At 39.1% G+C, this 18108-nt stretch overlaps 1 protein-coding gene across 1 annotated transcript in view; it reads left to right on the top strand.

Moving 5' to 3' along the window:
- The window catches only part of LOC117295336 (adhesion G-protein coupled receptor V1-like), an 88065-nt gene that overhangs the window by 58257 nt on the left and 11700 nt on the right, over positions 1–18108 (top strand). Inside the window, 21 exon segments of the mRNA XM_033777923.1 lie at positions 277–388; positions 850–973; positions 1290–1432; positions 3051–3484; positions 3905–4150; positions 4904–5050; positions 5443–5666; positions 6849–7005; positions 7583–7645; positions 8162–8264; positions 8627–8740; positions 9182–9363; positions 9832–10011; positions 11820–12069; positions 12599–12757; positions 13200–13390; positions 13911–14051; positions 14858–15010; positions 15343–15489; positions 15986–16131; positions 16700–17308. Coding sequence (XP_033633814.1) covers positions 277–388; positions 850–973; positions 1290–1432; positions 3051–3484; positions 3905–4150; positions 4904–5050; positions 5443–5666; positions 6849–7005; positions 7583–7645; positions 8162–8264; positions 8627–8740; positions 9182–9363; positions 9832–10011; positions 11820–12069; positions 12599–12757; positions 13200–13390; positions 13911–14051; positions 14858–15010; positions 15343–15489; positions 15986–16131; positions 16700–17308 — 4025 coding nt within the window.

Below are 18108 nucleotides of genomic sequence, written 5' to 3'. Positions count from 1 at the left end.
ATAAATGAAATGAGAATAAAATGAGATTTATAGGCGGTGGACATTGACTGCAAATTTGACTCTAACAGATTTAAATTTTACATCGGAGATAAAGAACATACTTTATTATATATATTATTAAGCACTGTAAATACTCTGTACTTTCCTGAGTTCTGTGAAGAAGAAAAAACCTTCCACAGGCCAATAACTCGGTAGGTTTCAAACCTACAACCTTTGGATTGCTAAGATTCGAACTTCCTATAGCCACAAATTTTGATTTTGTTTTTCTTTTTGTAGGCAAGCTTGGTGGTTGTACGTAATGCTGGAATATCTGGCTCAGTGAAAGTGAGCTACACAACCAAGCAGATCTCGGCTCTACCTGGTGAGGACTACATAGAGGATAGCGGAGGTTGGTACATAACTCAATCATTCTTCTTAAAGGGTTTGGGTACTTTTTGTACGACACAAAACACAAACGTCCACAGATTGACATTAAACTTACACAATTTAAAGATAATGATAGTAGAAAGCTTCCTTTCAAATATTACTTGCTGAGGTACGGTAGTTATTGAGAAATTAGTAAAACAATTTCACGAAAAGCAATTTTTTGTCTCAGTGAGATGAAAATAATTTTAGCATGTGCCGTTTTTCGCAACTCTCCAGAAAACATTGCTCTGTGATGTTCACCTTTTTTCCCCTCAAAATCGTGTTGACTAATGAAGCTGAAACTTCTACAGGTATTAAATTGCATACATCTTCATTCATAGTGAGTAGTGATTTTAACAAAATAAAAATTGTTGTGAAGATTCTGTTAATAGCAAAGAGAAACTATTTATATTGTTGATAAATGTTCACATTTCTCTATTACAGATCTTATTTTCAGTGATGGAGTCGACATGAATACAATCAAGATTAGTCTGGTTCCCGATAATCTCCCAGAGGGTCCGGAGTCATTCCTAGTCAACCTCACTTCTATTGAACTTCTCCAGCCGCTGTGAGCACCGACTTTGGCATAACGTTGTATCTCGCTTAAGATTGCCAGAGTTTACACTCAAAACGAGTACGAGCCGAGATACAGCGTTTTTGTACAGAGTATTTTGTTTGAGATACAATGTTCTTGCAAAATCTAGATGCAACATTTTCGTACTGCCGCAACAATAATCATGTTGACTCTTTGATTCTTAGTTGACATTTGATACATTATTTAACACCAACTGTTATTGATTGTGTTGTTTAGCCTTTGAAAAAGACTCTACTAGAGTGGAAACGCTTGGCAAATAATAATTTTAGAATATTTTTTTTTTTTTCAGTAACAACGACTACACAATACAAGGCGGTCTACAGCTGGATATGCCTCCTCTGATTGGTCAGTTCAGTGTGAAGACAGTCACCATCCAAGCCAATGATAACGCAGAGGGAATCATAGAGTTTGCCCAGTCCTCAGTATTTGAATGTAAGATATTACAACAAAGTCATAAAGCTGTTAAAAACAAAAATTGATTCAGCTGAAATATATCATGCTTAGCACAAACAAGATACCAGCAGAGATACCAACATACACGATTTGGGCGTAGCAAATACGATTTCGAGCCGTGACTACGACGCTACGATAATACTCAATAAAACACGCTAAACAAGCCGGCCAATATAATTTTATTAAATCGTACAATACATGCAAACAACTAATGAACTATTAAGTGGAAATAAAAATTAAGAAAGATATCAAAACAATTGTAACAGAAAAGGAAAAAACACTTTTAATTTTAGAACGCGGTGTTGAATAATAGCGGCGAATTCACTCGAACAATGTACGTGTCTCGACGGCATGATTGTTGCGTGCCCTCCCCCGCTGGCTGGCCGGCTGAGTGTGCATTTTTTACGCTAGTGCATTTCTGCAAGATCGTACCCATTGATCTCTATTACACGATGGGGGGAATAGTGCACACGTGCGTGGGGAATGAGGTTGTGTGTGAGCTAACGTGTCACAGTAACCTCATTCCTCATGTATCCACTATTATTGTGCCCACGCTGGCTGTACATGTACTTTATCGAAGCTTGGCAAAAAAAGTACGAAATAATGGCGACAAAAAAAGGAGACCTTCTGAACAAAAATACCTTCAACTGAGTGGCCTGTGAGGTCTAAGCTAGACAGTTTCCATGTTTTCCTACCAGTAATTGTTGCGCCGATGTCCAGACAATGCCCAGACAATGCCCAAAATACGGACACGTATTTTTTGCCCAAAATCCGGACACGGTTTTTTTTTTTTTTTTTTTTTTTTTTTTTTCCTCCTCACTCTCCCAATAGCTTGTTGTTGCGTTTCTGATCATTAAAACAAAAACATTTAAGTAAGGCCACCCTTTTTTATTTTACATTTAAGTAAGGCCACCCTTTTTTATGTTACATTTATTTTTGAAACATAGTCAGAAGATGAGGGAAATCAGTTTTTTTTTTTCAATTTTTTTTTCACTGGCCATTATAAACATTTGTAGCTGTTCTGTTGATGCATACAGGTAATTGTTATTTCACAACAATGCCTAAAAATGAACTTATTTGCATTGTAGATAGTAATAGAAAGATCGGTTTAGGGAGCCCAAGATGCGCTCGCCTTTAACATTTGGGAGATGCTACTCTTTTTTAAAATTCAATGTTGGCATCTCTGTACCAGCCAAAATGCCTCGTAATGTTCATTTGTTGCACCAGATCTCTTCTCATAACAACTTCCTTAAAGAAAATTTCTATTTAAACATTTTGCCAATACGGTGTGACAGTTTTTTTCAACATTTCAATTAAGTAGGATTTGAAACTTTGCAGGGTGTGAGTATAATCAGGTGAGGTTTGTAGTAGCACCGTGTGTAAATCTCTTTGGAGTAGTGGTGGTTCTGAAAAGAACCAAAGTTTTCAACCACCGGTTTATTTCAGAACCAACACAACTCAAAAGATATTTACACACGGTGCAACCGCAAACCTCACCTGAACATTTGAATTATTGAAATTTTAAAACAAAGTACTATATAAAGTAGTTGAGAAAGTGCTTTATTTATCAAATTTCATCTTGGTGATTTTGTTTTAGTTTCGGAGGGAGTTGGGACAGCCGTCATACCAGTGGTTCGCACAGCCGGTACCTTCGGCCTCGTACGAGTGTCGTACACCTCCAGAAGTATAACAGCGACCCCTGATGGGGTGGATTACTCACTGACGGATGGCGAGGTCATCTTTCTGGACGGTCAGTCCGAGGGGTCGATCAGCATAGCCATCATCGACGACCAATTAAAGGAGTTTTCCGAAGTCTTTGAAGTGACCCTGAGTGGAGCACAAGGGGGCGCTGTTCTCGGGAGGAATCTGACGGCGACGGTGGTCATCATGAAGAGCGACGGACCGGACGGATTAATCGGATTCTCTGTCATGGAGTTGGAGAGGATTATCGCTAATCCAGAGATTAGTAGGGATATTGAGTTCACCATTGAGCTCTCGGGAGGGATTGATGAATACTTGACTGGCGCTGATGTAAGTTTGATTCATGCGAGATTACTAGTTCTTAATGAGAAAGTTTATAGTTGTTATCACTCTTAAAATTAATGGATTGTTTTTTTTTACTGGGTTAGAAGAACAGCAGCTTCGATAGCATGAAGCATTTTGAGAATCTTTTCACTTTGATGTTGTGTGATTGTTAAAAAATAAATCAGTTTTTATGGCCCAAAATTTGAGTATGAGGATTGTATATTCCAATTACGAATTATTCCTTGTGCATGGACATAACTTTATCAAAAACAGGAACACCTTTTGAAACAATATTGTCAAAGGTCAGTTTTGTTGTATATATCTATATTTAAATAGGAAAACAACAAAACGGTTCATAATACCAAAAGTATACTTTCTTCTTAGAAGAATGCATCAGTTATTTATTCACATTCATTTCCTTCCCAGGTGCGCTGGCGAATCCTCGGCCCCAACTCCAAAAGCCTCCCACCAGACACCAGCGACATCTCCACTGCTAATGGCCAGCTCCAGGGGTCTGTGACTTTTAACCCCATCGAGCGAGGAGCTAAAGGGTTCACGTTGAGGGTCAAACCGTACCCTGGGCCGGAGATAGAGGAAGTGTTTATTGTTGAGATTTATCAAGTGGTTGGTGCAGGAGAGATCAGTGAAACGACTGGCAGTGCAACGCTTAAGGTAAACTGCAACCTTCCTCTTGAAGTTATTGTCTGAAACAAAAGACAAATGTCCACAGATTTACAATAAAGACAGTGGACACTATTGGTAATTGTCAAAGACCAGTCTTCTCACTTGGTGTATCCAAACATATGCATAAAATAACAAACCTTTGAAAATTTTAGCTCAATTGGTCGAGGAAGTTGTGAGATAATATGAAAGAAAATAACCCCATGTCATACGACGTTGGGTTCTTTCAGATGGTTGATTTCGAGACCTCAAATTCAAAATCTGAGGTCTCAAAATCAAATTCGTGGAAAATTACTTCTTTCTCGAAAAGTACATTACTTCAAAGGAAGCCGTTTCTCACAATGTTTTATACTATCAACAGCTCTTCATTGCTCGTTAAGCTGGGGCAAACCTACCAGAACAATTTTTAATAAATTGCCTGTTGAATTCCTCTCCATTTCAAAAAAAGGTACAGTGTGAAATTGGTTTTAACCCTACACCGATGTGTATCAAGTACTGAATACATGGTACTTTCTGGAGTTCTGTGACAAAAATCCACAGGGAAAACAAATTGGTTGGGTCTAGTGAACTAGACTGCGAGGCCACGACACGCCACTATTTATCAAAGACAGTGGACACTATTGGTAATAGTCAAAGACCAGTCTTCTCACTTGTTGTATCTCAACATATGCATAAAATAACAAACCTGTGAAAATTTCTGCCTTCAATGCCAATTGTTTGTATCTTATTCTTTTCCCATCTTAGATCCTAAAGTATGGTGATCCTAATGGTGTGGTCCGATTCTACGGAGAATCAGTGAATCAGCGTAGCTTTGAGGAACCTGTAGATGGGGGATCGCTGACTGTGTCCTTCCCAGTGAGACGTCGCGAGGGAGTCATTGGTGATGTTAATGTACGTTAACTGGGGCCATATCTCGTTAGACCCCCGCAACAAAATGCCTTTTTTTTCTCTTTCCCCCCCTTTTTTTTCATCGCGTCTTCTCTGCAAGCAAAAAATGTTCAAAGTCTTCTTTTTTATGTTTTATTATATTAAAAAACAATTTATATAATTTTTTTAATGTTTTTTTTATAGTTAAGATCAAGTTCATGATCAAATAGTGAAGATCAAAATCATCAAATTCACATGGGGATAAAAACATATAGAACGCTCCAGATTTAACCAAAGATAACTGTATGTAAGCAGGCTTCACGCTCACACGCTTTTATGCTTTGCGCTCACAGTTCAGGTTTTTTTTCAACAACCTATCACACATCTTTCTTTTCTTCCGTTAACCAATGATGTAGGTCCATTGGCAAGTGCAAGATTCTCGGGGTGGAATCAGCGTCGACGTCTCACCCTCTAACGGTACCCTCTACATCCCAGACGGTGTGGCTAACACCCAGATCCTCCTGTCCGTACTGCCGGACCAGATACCTGAGCTCAGAGAACTCTTCAAGCTGGTTCTAGTCTCTGTGGACGGAGGGGCGGAGCTTGACCCCCAGTTTAACGTCTCAACGTTTTACGTACAGTGAGTGTGCTTCTTGTTGCATATAAAGCAATATTGTCATACGTGTACAACAAGGAAGGACCAGCTTCATACTTTTTTTCAATAACTACAAAATGTGTGCATCAATTTCGAAAATTTGTTTTTTTGAACTACCCTTAAAGCCATTGGACCCTTTCGGTACAGAAAAAAAAAAAAAAAAAGTTCACAGATTTACAAATAACTTACAGGGTTTACAGAAGGTAGTGGTGAAATACTTCTCTTGAAATATTATTCCATGAAATGCTTTACTTTTTGAGAAAACAGTAAAACAATATCAATTCTCGTTAACGAGAATTACGGATTTATTTTAAACACATGTCATGACACGGCAAAACGCGCGGATACAAGGGTGGGTTTTCCCGTTATTTTCTCCCGACTCCGATGACCGATTAAGCCCAAATTTTCACAAGTTTGTTATTTGATATAGAAGTTGTGATACACGAAGTGTGGGCCTTGGACAATACTGTTTACCGAAAGGGTCCAATGGCTTTGAAGGCAGTGGACACTATTGGTAATTACAATGTACTCAAAATAATTATTTGCATAAAACCTCATTTGGTAAGGAGTAATGGGGAGAGGTTGATAGTATAAAACATTGTGAGAAACGGCTCCCTCTGAAGTGACATAGTTTTCGAGAAAGGAGTAGTTTTCCACGAATTTAGAATTTGAGGTCTCGAAATCAACCATCTAAAAGCACACAACTTCGCGTGACAAGGGTGTTTTTTCTTTCGTTATTATCTCGCAACTTCGACGACCAATTGAGCTCAAATTTTCAAAGGTTTGTTTTTTGTGCATATGTTGAGATACACCAAGTGAGAAGACTGGTCTTTGACAATTACCAATAGTGTCCACTGCTTTTAAACATCACTCTTTCATAAACTGTAGTGATTTCTTCGTGGGTAAACTCAGAGGTTGACAAAATAGTTTGGGATGGCAGTCTATTATGGACCCATTATAATGTGCACAAAAAAATCCTACTGTGTACACAAAAAGTTAATCCTTTGAATAAGCCTATTAGTAGTGAACAAGAAGTGTGCCCCCAAACACAGTTATTTACCCGTAATACAATCTGCCTTCCGATCCCGCCCAGTGGGTCCAGCATGTTCATTTCAGGGCTGCTCGCAGGGTTAAACAATTTATTATTTCGCTCTTGATCCTCCGTAGACCTAACGACAATCCACACGGTGTCTTCAGCGTTCATCAAGACAACCAAACCGTCGGCGTGGACGTGGACAAGAAACGGTTCCTGATGATCTTGATTACTCGTACAGCAGGCACAGAGGGTGACGTCATGGTGACCTTTGACCTTGAGTATAATGATGTAAGCGCAGAGGTCATTCTTGACTATCCTTTCTTTGAAATTTCAAGACCCTTTCCGTTGCTGATAAACAAACCGAGATGGTTGGCTTGGACGGCCGAATGTTAGTAAAACACGCGGTCGTGTTTACAGATGAAACCAAATTCAACATTTTCTGCAGGTTTTCAATGGAATAAAATTCCTCCCATGATTGGTTGTTTTGTTTTCTGTAAATTCAACACTTGGTTTGAAAAACATTGTTACAAACAGTTGCTATCTTGTTTTATTTTGCATTAATGGCTTTCTAACCTCAGGTTGTGATGTTGCAATAGAAAGGTCTATAAAATTGCTAGTTTGTTGAATCGGTGGAAACAGGATGTATTAACCCTGTTAAAATGTTGTGTCATTATTATTATTGTTTGTTCCCTATTCACATAACAAATACAAAACAAGAGCAAGAAGACTATCTATGCAGCCTTCCATTAGTTTACCTCGTCTAGAGAAATCCACCAACGAAAATTCCAGTGAATAAAAAACTGGCTGGTTCTGTTTGGAAGAGAGGAATTAATGATTATCGTTTACTTGTTTTTTTTAATTCTAGGGAATCACTGGTGCTTATGTTCCTGGCAGTGGCTCTGTGGAATGCAAGAGTGGAATGCAATTTGTAAGTTCTTAATTAAATTTCATGTCATCAAAAAATTGTTATTAATTTTGGTTTCACCCTTACACCAATGTGTGTTAGCACTGTATACTCGGTACTTTCCAGAGTCCTGTGACAAAATATCACAGGCATATTACTCGGGTGGGATTCGAACCAACGACCCTTGAGCAATGTCTTACCAACTAGACCACCGAAATTTCCCCGAAGTTAGAGGCAGTTTGAGTCCTGTGTTTTTAGCAGCGGGAACAGCAAGAATATTAGGCTAATGTTGGTTTTACCCGTACACCCATTTGTGTTCGCACTGTATACTCGGTACTTTCAAGAGGCCTGTGAAAAAATCACAGGCATTTTACTCGAGTAGGATTCAAACCCACGACCTTTTGGAATTCTAGAGCAAGTTTTTACCAACTAGACCACTGAGATTGCCCCATATTGGTATTATTTATACATCGCCTATAAAACTTTAAAATGAGTATATTTTGTGATCTGTAATTCTTTGTGAATGTTTATTCTTGACAGTGTACTAAAGAGGTGCCTCTGCTGAACAACGATCAATTCCTAGAGAGAGATACAACATTCACTATCACCATGACAACACTGAATTATCTTGGACCATCAGACGGTAAAAACATTACTGATACTTTAAGGCAAAGTATACCGTAGGTTCTTTTAATCCCCTATAAATGTAGATATATAGAGTAAATCTAACCTCTGAAAGAATTAGAAGTCTATTCCACGTAGCTGTATTTGAACTAAATATAAACCAGTAATCCAGGTATTTTATCTAGTATGGTAAAATCTCTCTTATGAGAAGTGTAAGTTCTGAAAAGAACTTGACATTTCAGTCAGTATAGTCTGGTTGTCTTCCAGAGAAAGCTGAAGTTTAGTTCAGTTTGCCTTTGGAATGTTGATATTATTTGAAAAAAAAACCTGACATGGATGTTCAAATTAAACAAAATGCACTACTTTTGTTTTCTTGTTTAGTAACCATTCAACCAGCGTTATTGCCGGGTGCTGAGAGCGCCCTCATTGTTGTACCACAAGAAGCTGCTAATTCGTTTGTTGGGTTCAAGTTGGATGCTACTACAGTTGACGAGAGTGAGTATTTGTCTGTAGAGGGTAGAATATATTTTTAAAGAATAAGAAGTTCTGGAGTGAATTAGATTTGATTTGTAGTCTGACTTTCTTGGTCACACCCAAACACACCATTTTGAATTCCTCAAGACTACAGACAGTGTATGTCAAAAACAAAGCACTTGGTGGTTCTAGGGTCTTTAAATGTTTGTTTTTGAAGATGTCCTACAAATTCTCTGGATGATTTGTGCTGGTGTCATTATCAGGGAATTTGTTTATTTTTGTTATCCATTTTGTTTTATTAAACTAGGGTAGCTCCACCGTTTTGAGTGGTCTTTATCTCGACTGAAACTAATCCAAAAATTCTTTGATGATTAGGATTTCTATATGCTCTTTCGTAAATGTCTGTTCTAAGGATTGTTGTTAATTCATTTTAGTGAGTAATCTCTATCATTTTTTAATCAGTCTCCTACCGTACTGTGGTCACCATTGAGCGGCATGGTTCCTACGGGTCCGTCGATGTCATCTGGAAAGCAGGTTACCCTCAAGGAAGCCTTCCTCAAGGCTACCTACAAGGTGTCATCTCACAAGATTCTGGTCAGATCAGGATGAGGGAGGGTGTGTCTACCGTCACTCTTCCATTTATTGTAAGTTTTACTTCTCAATTTAGTCATCAACGTTTCTATTTATGCTCTCTTTATCTTTAAAGGCACTGGACACTATTGGTAGTTACTCAAAATAATTGTTAGCATAAAAACTTACTTGGTAACGAGCAATGGAGAGCTGTTGATAGTATAAAACATAGTTTTTTGAAAAAGAGGTTGTTTCTTATGCAAATGTTAAAAGACTTCAGGCCTGAAGCCCTTTTTAGGCATCTTAAAGCAAACAAACTTTGTGCAAAAAAAGGTGTTTTTTTCTTTCTTTATTCTTTTGCAATTTTGATGATGAATTGAGTCCGAATTTTCACAGATTTATCATTGTATGCATATGTTGGGATACACCAAGTGAGAATACTGGTCTTTGACAATTACCAAAGATGTCCATTGCCTTAATGAGTTGATTGTTATTAATTTAAAATCTAAACAATGCATTTATATCATTATTTTGTCCTTCAGCTTGATCCCAGCGGCAGCCCCGATGAACTCTTTGCCGTCCATTTAACAAGTGCTCTGACATCATCAGAGGGCGGGGCTCAGTTACGTAATGGATTTAAGATCGCGCCGATCGAACCTTATGGTGTGGTCGGTTTTTCTCAGATGTCAAGACGAGTCTCCGTCATGGAAGGACAAGGAGAGGTAAAAACTGGGGTTGAAACTTATCTTATATCACAGTCATTTTTTAAATTTTTGTTATTGGTTGAAAAACTAATTAATTTATTGCTAATGTAACTTCTTCAATCATTTGATTGGGTTAGCGGGGAATAGTTGCTTGTGTGCATGTGAACGCCTTGTTACTAGGCATTATTGGCTTACAGAGCTATCGCACAAAATCGGCACTTGCATTAAGCCATAGATAGCCACAGCCAGTCACACCTTCTACTAACCATAATACTGGCTACAGAGACAGGGTTAGATACAGTGGTTAAGCCATGGACAGCCACAGCCAATCCCACCTTCTAGTCATCTTAATACTGGTATTAGAGTTAGGGTTAGATAAAAAGCCATAGATAGCCACAGCCAATCCTACCTTCTAGTCACCATAATACTGGCTACAGAGATAGGGTTAGATACAGTGATTAAGCCATAGATAGCCACAGCCAATCCTACCTTCTAGTCACCATAATACTGGCTACAGAGATAGGGTTAGATACAGTGATTAAGCCATAGATAGCCACAGCCAATCCTACCTTCTAGTCATCTTAATACTGGCATTAGAGTTAGGGTTAGATAAAAAGCCATAGATAGCCACATCCAATCCCACCTTCTAGTCACCATAATACTGGCTACAGAGATAGGTTTGGATACAGTGGTTAAGCCATAGATAGCCACAGCCAATCCTACCTTCTAGTCACCATAATACTGGCTACAGAGTAAGGGAGTAAGGGTTAAATACAGTGGTTAAGCCATAGATAGCCACAGCCAATCCTATCTTCTAGTCACCATAATACTGGCTACAGAGATAGGTTTGGATGCAGTGGTTAAGCCATAGACAGCCGTAGCCAACCCCACCTTCGAGTCACCATAATACTGGCTACAGCGATAGGGTTAGCTACAGTGATTAAGCCATAGATAGCCGCAGCCATTAATCCTACCTTCTAGTGTCCTGTGACTACAGAGGTAGGATTAGGTGGCATTCATTCTTGTCCAGTTCCAGTGAATGACATACTGAACCAGCTTAAAGCTGTTCCTTTTTGAACAATTGTTGTGGAGTCCATGGCTCTGGCTCCTCTTCTGGAACCAAACAATAGAGACAACATTAAGCTGGGATTAATCCACCAGAGGCTGACAATGGTTCAAGCCCAGTGGTGATATCAAAGGCATGTGCCACCTGCAGGCAACTCTGGCTGGCTGCTTTCCATGAAAGCAAATCTGTGAAGGATTAATTTGGACAATAAGCCCCCCACAAAAAAAAAATACTAGTTGGTCGTCCAGATTTTCCAAAAAAGAGGAGGATGAGGGCCTTTTTATTTACTATTTATTATTTTGTTTGTATATGAGGACCTGTGTTAACACTATTACTGTATAAGTATTATAGGGTCGGATTTGTAAAAAGATTTGCTGGTAGGCATTCACTATTATTATTTTATGAAACAGACGGTTTCACGTGTTCGAGAGCATCACGTTACTAGGTTCTGGAAAAGCTCCTAGGCCAGTCCTTTTAAAAAGATGGAGTTAAAAAATAAAAAATAAATAAAAAAAGGTTTTTTTTTCACAAAAATCGAAAAATAACGAATAGTAAAAATAAGGATGCGGCCCCAAAAAAGGATGAGGCGGGGTCGATCAACTGGTATTTTTATTTCATTTGGCCTTACTGTGGATGCTGTGGGCCTAATGTATGAATACTGAGGCTAATCATTTAGTGATGCCACTCAAACATTGCTATATATTGTATACACAAATATTGATAAACATTGATCAATACTTATCGAAATTTCCCATCACAGCTATCCTTGACCATAGAGAGACAGCTAGGAACACTTGGCAGTGTCCGTGTGACGTATCAGACTACCTCATACACTGCAACGGCCGGCGACGATTACGTTGACATCACGAGCGGCGCCCTCACCATGGCCCAGGGAGAGAGGACGGCGGCCATCTTGGTTACGATTCTCGAGGAGCAGCAGCCTGAGCTTGCCAAGATGTTCTTTGTCAACATCACAAGTGTTGCTAGGTTACCGATAGATGGGACACAGGGTGAGTCAGTTTAACGTAGGAATGAAGACTGCAAAAAAAGACTTGACTGTTAGCTTTAAATAAATGGGAAAATGTAATTAGCTGTTGGCCTATTTCTTACCAACCAAAAGAACCTATGTTATAAATGTAAAAAAATAGTTAATGGGCTGATTTTTCAACCCTAGCTGAGTCATTCTCAAAGGAAAAAATGACAACAAAAGAAATATGAGTGGAAAGATGTCGAGTGGAAATACATGAATAGAGAGTAACAATAATAATAATAATAATAATAATAATAATAATAATAATAATAATAATAATAATAATAATAATAATAATAATAATAATAATAATAATAATATCAAATTCTTATACAGCGCATTTAACAATAACCGTATCACTGCGCTTAACAGAGTAAGCCTTTTATGTTCAAACTTAGGTAGAAATTACCTTCAAAGATATTTTTTGTGAACATTATTTAAATGTGCGGAGTAGTATTGTGAGTTTGTCATTAAATTCTGTTGGTGTTTTTGTTTTTATCGTAACCAAGGTACAAGCCCTAGACTGAGCTCCAAGTACCCTGTCTCTGAAGTGACAATAGAGGGCAGTAATGACCCCAATGGTGTGCTTAGTCTGGTTCCTGATGTGGTAGAGACTGTAGAGAGTGAGGCTACATGTAAATTCATTACTCTCAACATCAGAAGGACAGGTAAAGACTTGAGTATTTAAGACTGTGTTTGACCTACAGGAAGGCATCTTTTTCTAAGTTGATTTGAGATTATTTTCACAAATTGGTACCAAACTTTTGTTTAAATAATTACCGGCATGGTTGGATTATCACGTTCAATCATTCGCCTTTTAACATAAAACAAATTTTACACAAGTATTTTGAGGAAAATCCACTGTCTTCACAAGAAAGTGCCATGGTTACAGTTGGTCAGATCAAGCTGGTCAGCCCTACTGGTTTTTAAGTCTACCATTCTTTGAAAAGGAATTACTTAGAGATAACAGGTGTTAGTTGTCAAATAAAAAGGATGTTTTTATTCTAGCCTCCTTCTCTAAGAAGCTTTCCTGTATGCAGAACAGAAATACTTATTTTGAACCTCCTTTGGAAAGAAACGTTAAACTCTCACTATGTTGTTTCTGTACAGGAGGCACCCACGGTGATGTCAGTGTGAGGGTTCGAACCATAGGAGGTGGAGAATCTTGGCAAGGTAGTGTAACTCTACGTCCTAGTGATGTATCAAACACCATAGAGAACGCACTGGCCAATACACAGGATAGACCTCATGCTACGGCTGGTCTGGACTACAGAGAGGTCAATATGGACATCACATTCAGGGTGAGTTGATCGACCCTTCACCTTTGACCTCTACATAATCGTTACATATAGCCAACATCTATATTTAGTGTATTTCTTTTTTGAGACTTCAAGAAGATGAAATGGAAGGGAGAACACTGTTAAGTCCAAGAAACTCCTCAGTGTTTGAAACACTGAAGGGGGCTGTAATGTCATACATAAGGAGTAGATACCAAGGCATTGATTTCCTTGGTCAAATATAGGTGAACAAGTCCAAGCTTGTTGCCCATTATATGACTTAAAGGGTCATGTCACTGGAACAAATTTACAGGCAACCAGTCTAAGGCAATCTCAAAGAAAAGAATCCATTCACATTTGAATGTTCTCAAATTGTAGTTGGGAATCAGAAAATATTGTTTGAAAAATGACTCCTGTGCTATCAAAGTGGTCCTGTAGCATGCACTGCAGTTTGTTGCTTCCAAGACCTGTAAAATTTGCTCTAAGGCCCTAAGCGTTTTTTCCTTGATGATTGAAGATTTCTGGTGATATTTTTCTTTGATAGGATGGAGAGACAGAGAAGAGTTTCCAGGTTGAAGTTTGTGACGACGGCGTCGCCGAGCCAGCAGAAATCTTCTTTGTCTACCTGTCTGAGCCAACAGGGGGAGCGAGAGTAGCTACAGGCCAGCCTGATGGCAACCTCAAGGTAAGGTTGACGCTAACAAATATCTCTAAGTTTAATTTACTTTCATAGAGGGTACTTCTGAACCATAGGACGATCTGAAAAATAAAAAGTCCTTAGGAAGATCATGTTGTGATCAAAATTGTGTAGTGGTGGAGTGGTCTAGTTCACCGGATCTAATCTGTGGTGTTGTCAGTAGCAAAGTGTGTGTTCAATGCCCAGTCATGAGATTAAATCCCTTGTGTAAGGCACTTAACCATAATTGCTTAGTAAAAAGGTGGGGAGGTAGGGCACTTTGCTCTACCAGCCAGGCTCCTAGTGGATGATACCTATTCCTACATCCTTACGGACTGTGAAGGAGGTAACCCTGTTTCAGCCCCAGGAGAAAGTGGCAACGTGCCCCTGGTGAGAGGTGATAAGAGTAGCCCTTAACTTGATGTGGCCGTCCGTGGCCTTGTGATATTAGGCGATCTCTCATAACAAACATATATAAATGAAAAATAATCTATGAACGTTGCTTTCAATTGTCTTTCAAACACGGGGGCTATTTTAAAGTTTACACAGAGAAATGAGCAACAAAATTTGTTATTTTTCACAAATCCTTCTCAGCAATTTACGTCAAGTTTTTCTTTTTGCTACTGGAAAATATATACTTAAAAAAGGTCCTAATGATTTTTTTCTAATTTTGTTTTCTGTTTGTAGGGCTTCACTCATTCAACAATTCTTCTTTAGTACTTTATTTCAAGTTTTCCTTTCAGCTCAAGGAAATTATTTTCTTGGATTTAAAACAAATCTTAAACAATTTGTCTACATGTATTTTCTGTTTGTAGGGCTTCACTCATCTAACAATTCTTGGCAGTGATAACTTTAATGGTGTGATTGGCTTTGATGACCAATCCATGATGGTGTCTGTCGATGAAGATGTACGACCAACGGTGACTCTTACAGTCAACAGAGGGCAGGCTTTCTTTGGTGAAGTCATGGTGAGTGGGATATAAGTGTTGCTTAGTATTCAAGTGGTTGAACTGCTCGAGTACTTGCAATATAGGTGTGTGCTGTCAGATGCCTGCAAAAGACTTCAGGCCTGAAGCCTTTTTTATATTTAAATATTTTGCGTGGCGGGAATAATAAGAATAAATTATAAATAATAGTAAACTTGTGGGTACAACCATGTACTTCTAATATCTCTTCTGAGGTAGTGTTGGATCTGAACATAAGCCAACACTCCCTCGAAACAGAGTTTAACAAAATTATACCATTATTGATACCTCACCATGCAATGCCTCAAGTCTCGCATTAATTTCTCTGATTGCAGATTGAGTGGCGAGCGACCAATAGTCCCAATGGTGATATAGCTGGAGATGCTGAGCTGTCCTCTCAGCTAGAAGAGGTCGAGGGGATAGTGACGTGCCCTGAAGGTCAACAAATGTGTACCTTTGACATCACGCTGAGACAAGACGAGGTATGGAAATAAGACTCTTTTACAAATTTAAATTCTGTCTTGGGCTCCATCCACTTGGACCCAGTTTCATACAGCCTGTGTAAGCGCAAAAACTTGCCAAGCACATAAAATTCTTGCTTAACAGACACAAACTTACTGGCCAGAATACCATACAGCTACCGTTGCTGCGACTGACACCCTGGTCATTTTTTGCTTAGCAAAGAATTTTGTCAGCAAAATTTTTTGCTTAACCAGTTTGTGAAATAGAGCCCAGATCAAATCAAGTGCCAGAGCGTTTGCTAGAGCCAAAAAAGCCTATATCTTTTGAAATGCTAGGCAGCAGCAGGTTTACAAGGTAAATTTGCTTTGTTTCTGTAGTTCTGAGTATGCACACTTTTCCAAGAACAATGGATTTACCTGGTCTGTCATCATATTCCAAGATGTCGTCCCAGAAATCCCCCCCTTGGTTATTGGTTTTAATAATCACTTTAATCTTTGATTTTAAACTCCAATGCAGGATCCTGAGTTTGCCACATGGTTCTTGGTTGAGCTTATTGGTGTGGGTCAGGGAGCTACTCTAAATCCAATGGATCGATTCGCTAATGTGACCATAGCAGATAGTGACTATCCATACGGCCTGCTACAATTCACTACAGATACACGGTGAGTAAAGGTTTAATATGCTACAATACACTACAGATACTCGGTTAGTGAAGGTTTGATCTGCTACAATTCACTACGGATACATGTTTAATGACACCCCATCTCAACCATTAAGAAACCATAGCGGCTACAAGTGGCTTATACCAAAATTTCCATAGCGACCGGAAACTAATGTCAACGTTCGATCTACTTCCATTCTCATAAGGGACATGTAAAGGTCTAGTCCGGATATGACTTTTTCCAGTGCAGTAAGTCAACAAAGTATCCCAGTGTCTAAACTCAAAACTGTTGAAATCTTTACTTACAAAACTTGATTAAAGAAATTAACAAATAAGCAATCTCTGGGCGTTGTTTGATGGTTATGCAGAAATGAATGGTCTCTTAAGGTTTAAGCAACACTGACGTTATCAAGATCACTTGTGCTTTGAGGTATGATCCATCTAAAAATGTAAAATGGTTATTAACCAGTATCTACGATGTCTATTTGGTCATAAAAAGGTAATAGTTGAAATATTGAGATTATCCTGTAGCTGCTAGTTAAATATGCCATGATTCATTCTGTTTTTAGGTTCCAATCCGTCCATTCCAACACCAAGCGCGTCAGTCTACGCGTGGAGAGAATCGGAGGCAGTACCAAAGACAGCTCAGTCTCATGGGGGACGTTCCAACTTGATGGACCAGTCAAACTCGCCGGTCTGACCGCCTACCCGGCCATCGCCGACGACGACTACATCGGTGACTCCGGGATCGTTGAATTCGTATCCGGTGCCAGACGCATCCCTCTCGATGTAGTGTTACTCCCCAAGACGCCTCCATCGTCGCTAGACTATCCCAAGGTTCTCGAGATCCGACTGATGCAAGCGACGAACGGCGCGTCGATAGAGCCGCAGTTCGGCGTCGCTATGATCACTCTGGTCGAAGACGAGAAGACGGCCGATATATGGGATAATCACTATAGCGCCGTCGTGGGTTTGAGCGACGACAACATCTACAACATCCTGTTGGATATGGCCGAGCATGTCAAAGGTCAACTGACGGACGAGCAACTGACTGTCGTCATAGATACCATCAATATGATTGTTGCCGAGGGAGGAAGACGCAGGTTGCCCGGCAACCTCCTCACCCCTTTGATGGAGATCTACTGTACATTGATGAACCCACTTAGACAAGATACAAGGTATAAAGAACACCCCACCCCCCTCCCCAACCCCCTCACTCTACTCACTAAACTAAAAAATATCATACATATAATGAATGTTTTTGAGTGCAATGGTGCAAGTATGTTCATGAGTTGAAAGATGGAATGAATGGAACATTTCATCTTTCAACGAATGAACATACTTGCACTATTGCACGAATGAAAAACATTCATTATTTGTTTTACATAACATCCAAGTAGATCTTTGTCATTTTGATTGGAGGATACAACTTTCAAAACAAACAAAGCGTAGGCCTACAATTTCTAATTGTGAAATTACACCCGTTTCTTTTGGGTCGGCCTGTTTGACAATGTGCGTTCTGTACAGCTATTTTGAGTTACGCAGTTGCCGAATGCTAGTATGTGCCTGCTGCGTTACCAAAGACACAGGCACGCAGTGATTTTTTTTGCTCAGCGAGCAATAGTACTTTTCAGATGGAACAAAAATGCACGCTGAGTGACGTAGCGTGCAATAGAACACGTGACGGACAATCCTCCAATCAAATGGCAAGGATCTGCTTGGGTGTTATATAAAACTTGTTATGACATCAACGTGAAAATGTTAATGTGGAATTTAGAATATGTGTCTCTTTTAAGCAAATTTTTTTTTTAGATATGCTTTCAATCCCATATTTCTTCACTTCAGGAAAAGAAAAAACACCCAAAAAGCATGCCTTCATTTTTTCATTACTTCATTTGTCACATGAGAATGGTTCCATGCTAAAATGTCTATTGGCAACATAAGGTTATTTTTATAAGGTTCGTACAAGATTAAATGA

Source organism: Asterias rubens, chromosome 10 (assembly GCF_902459465.1).
Source record: "Asterias rubens chromosome 10, eAstRub1.3, whole genome shotgun sequence".
Classification (NCBI taxonomy): domain Eukaryota; kingdom Metazoa; phylum Echinodermata; class Asteroidea; order Forcipulatida; family Asteriidae; genus Asterias; species Asterias rubens.
The sequence above is the reverse complement of the archived record's forward strand: the minus strand, read 5'-3'. Positions and strand labels throughout refer to the sequence as shown.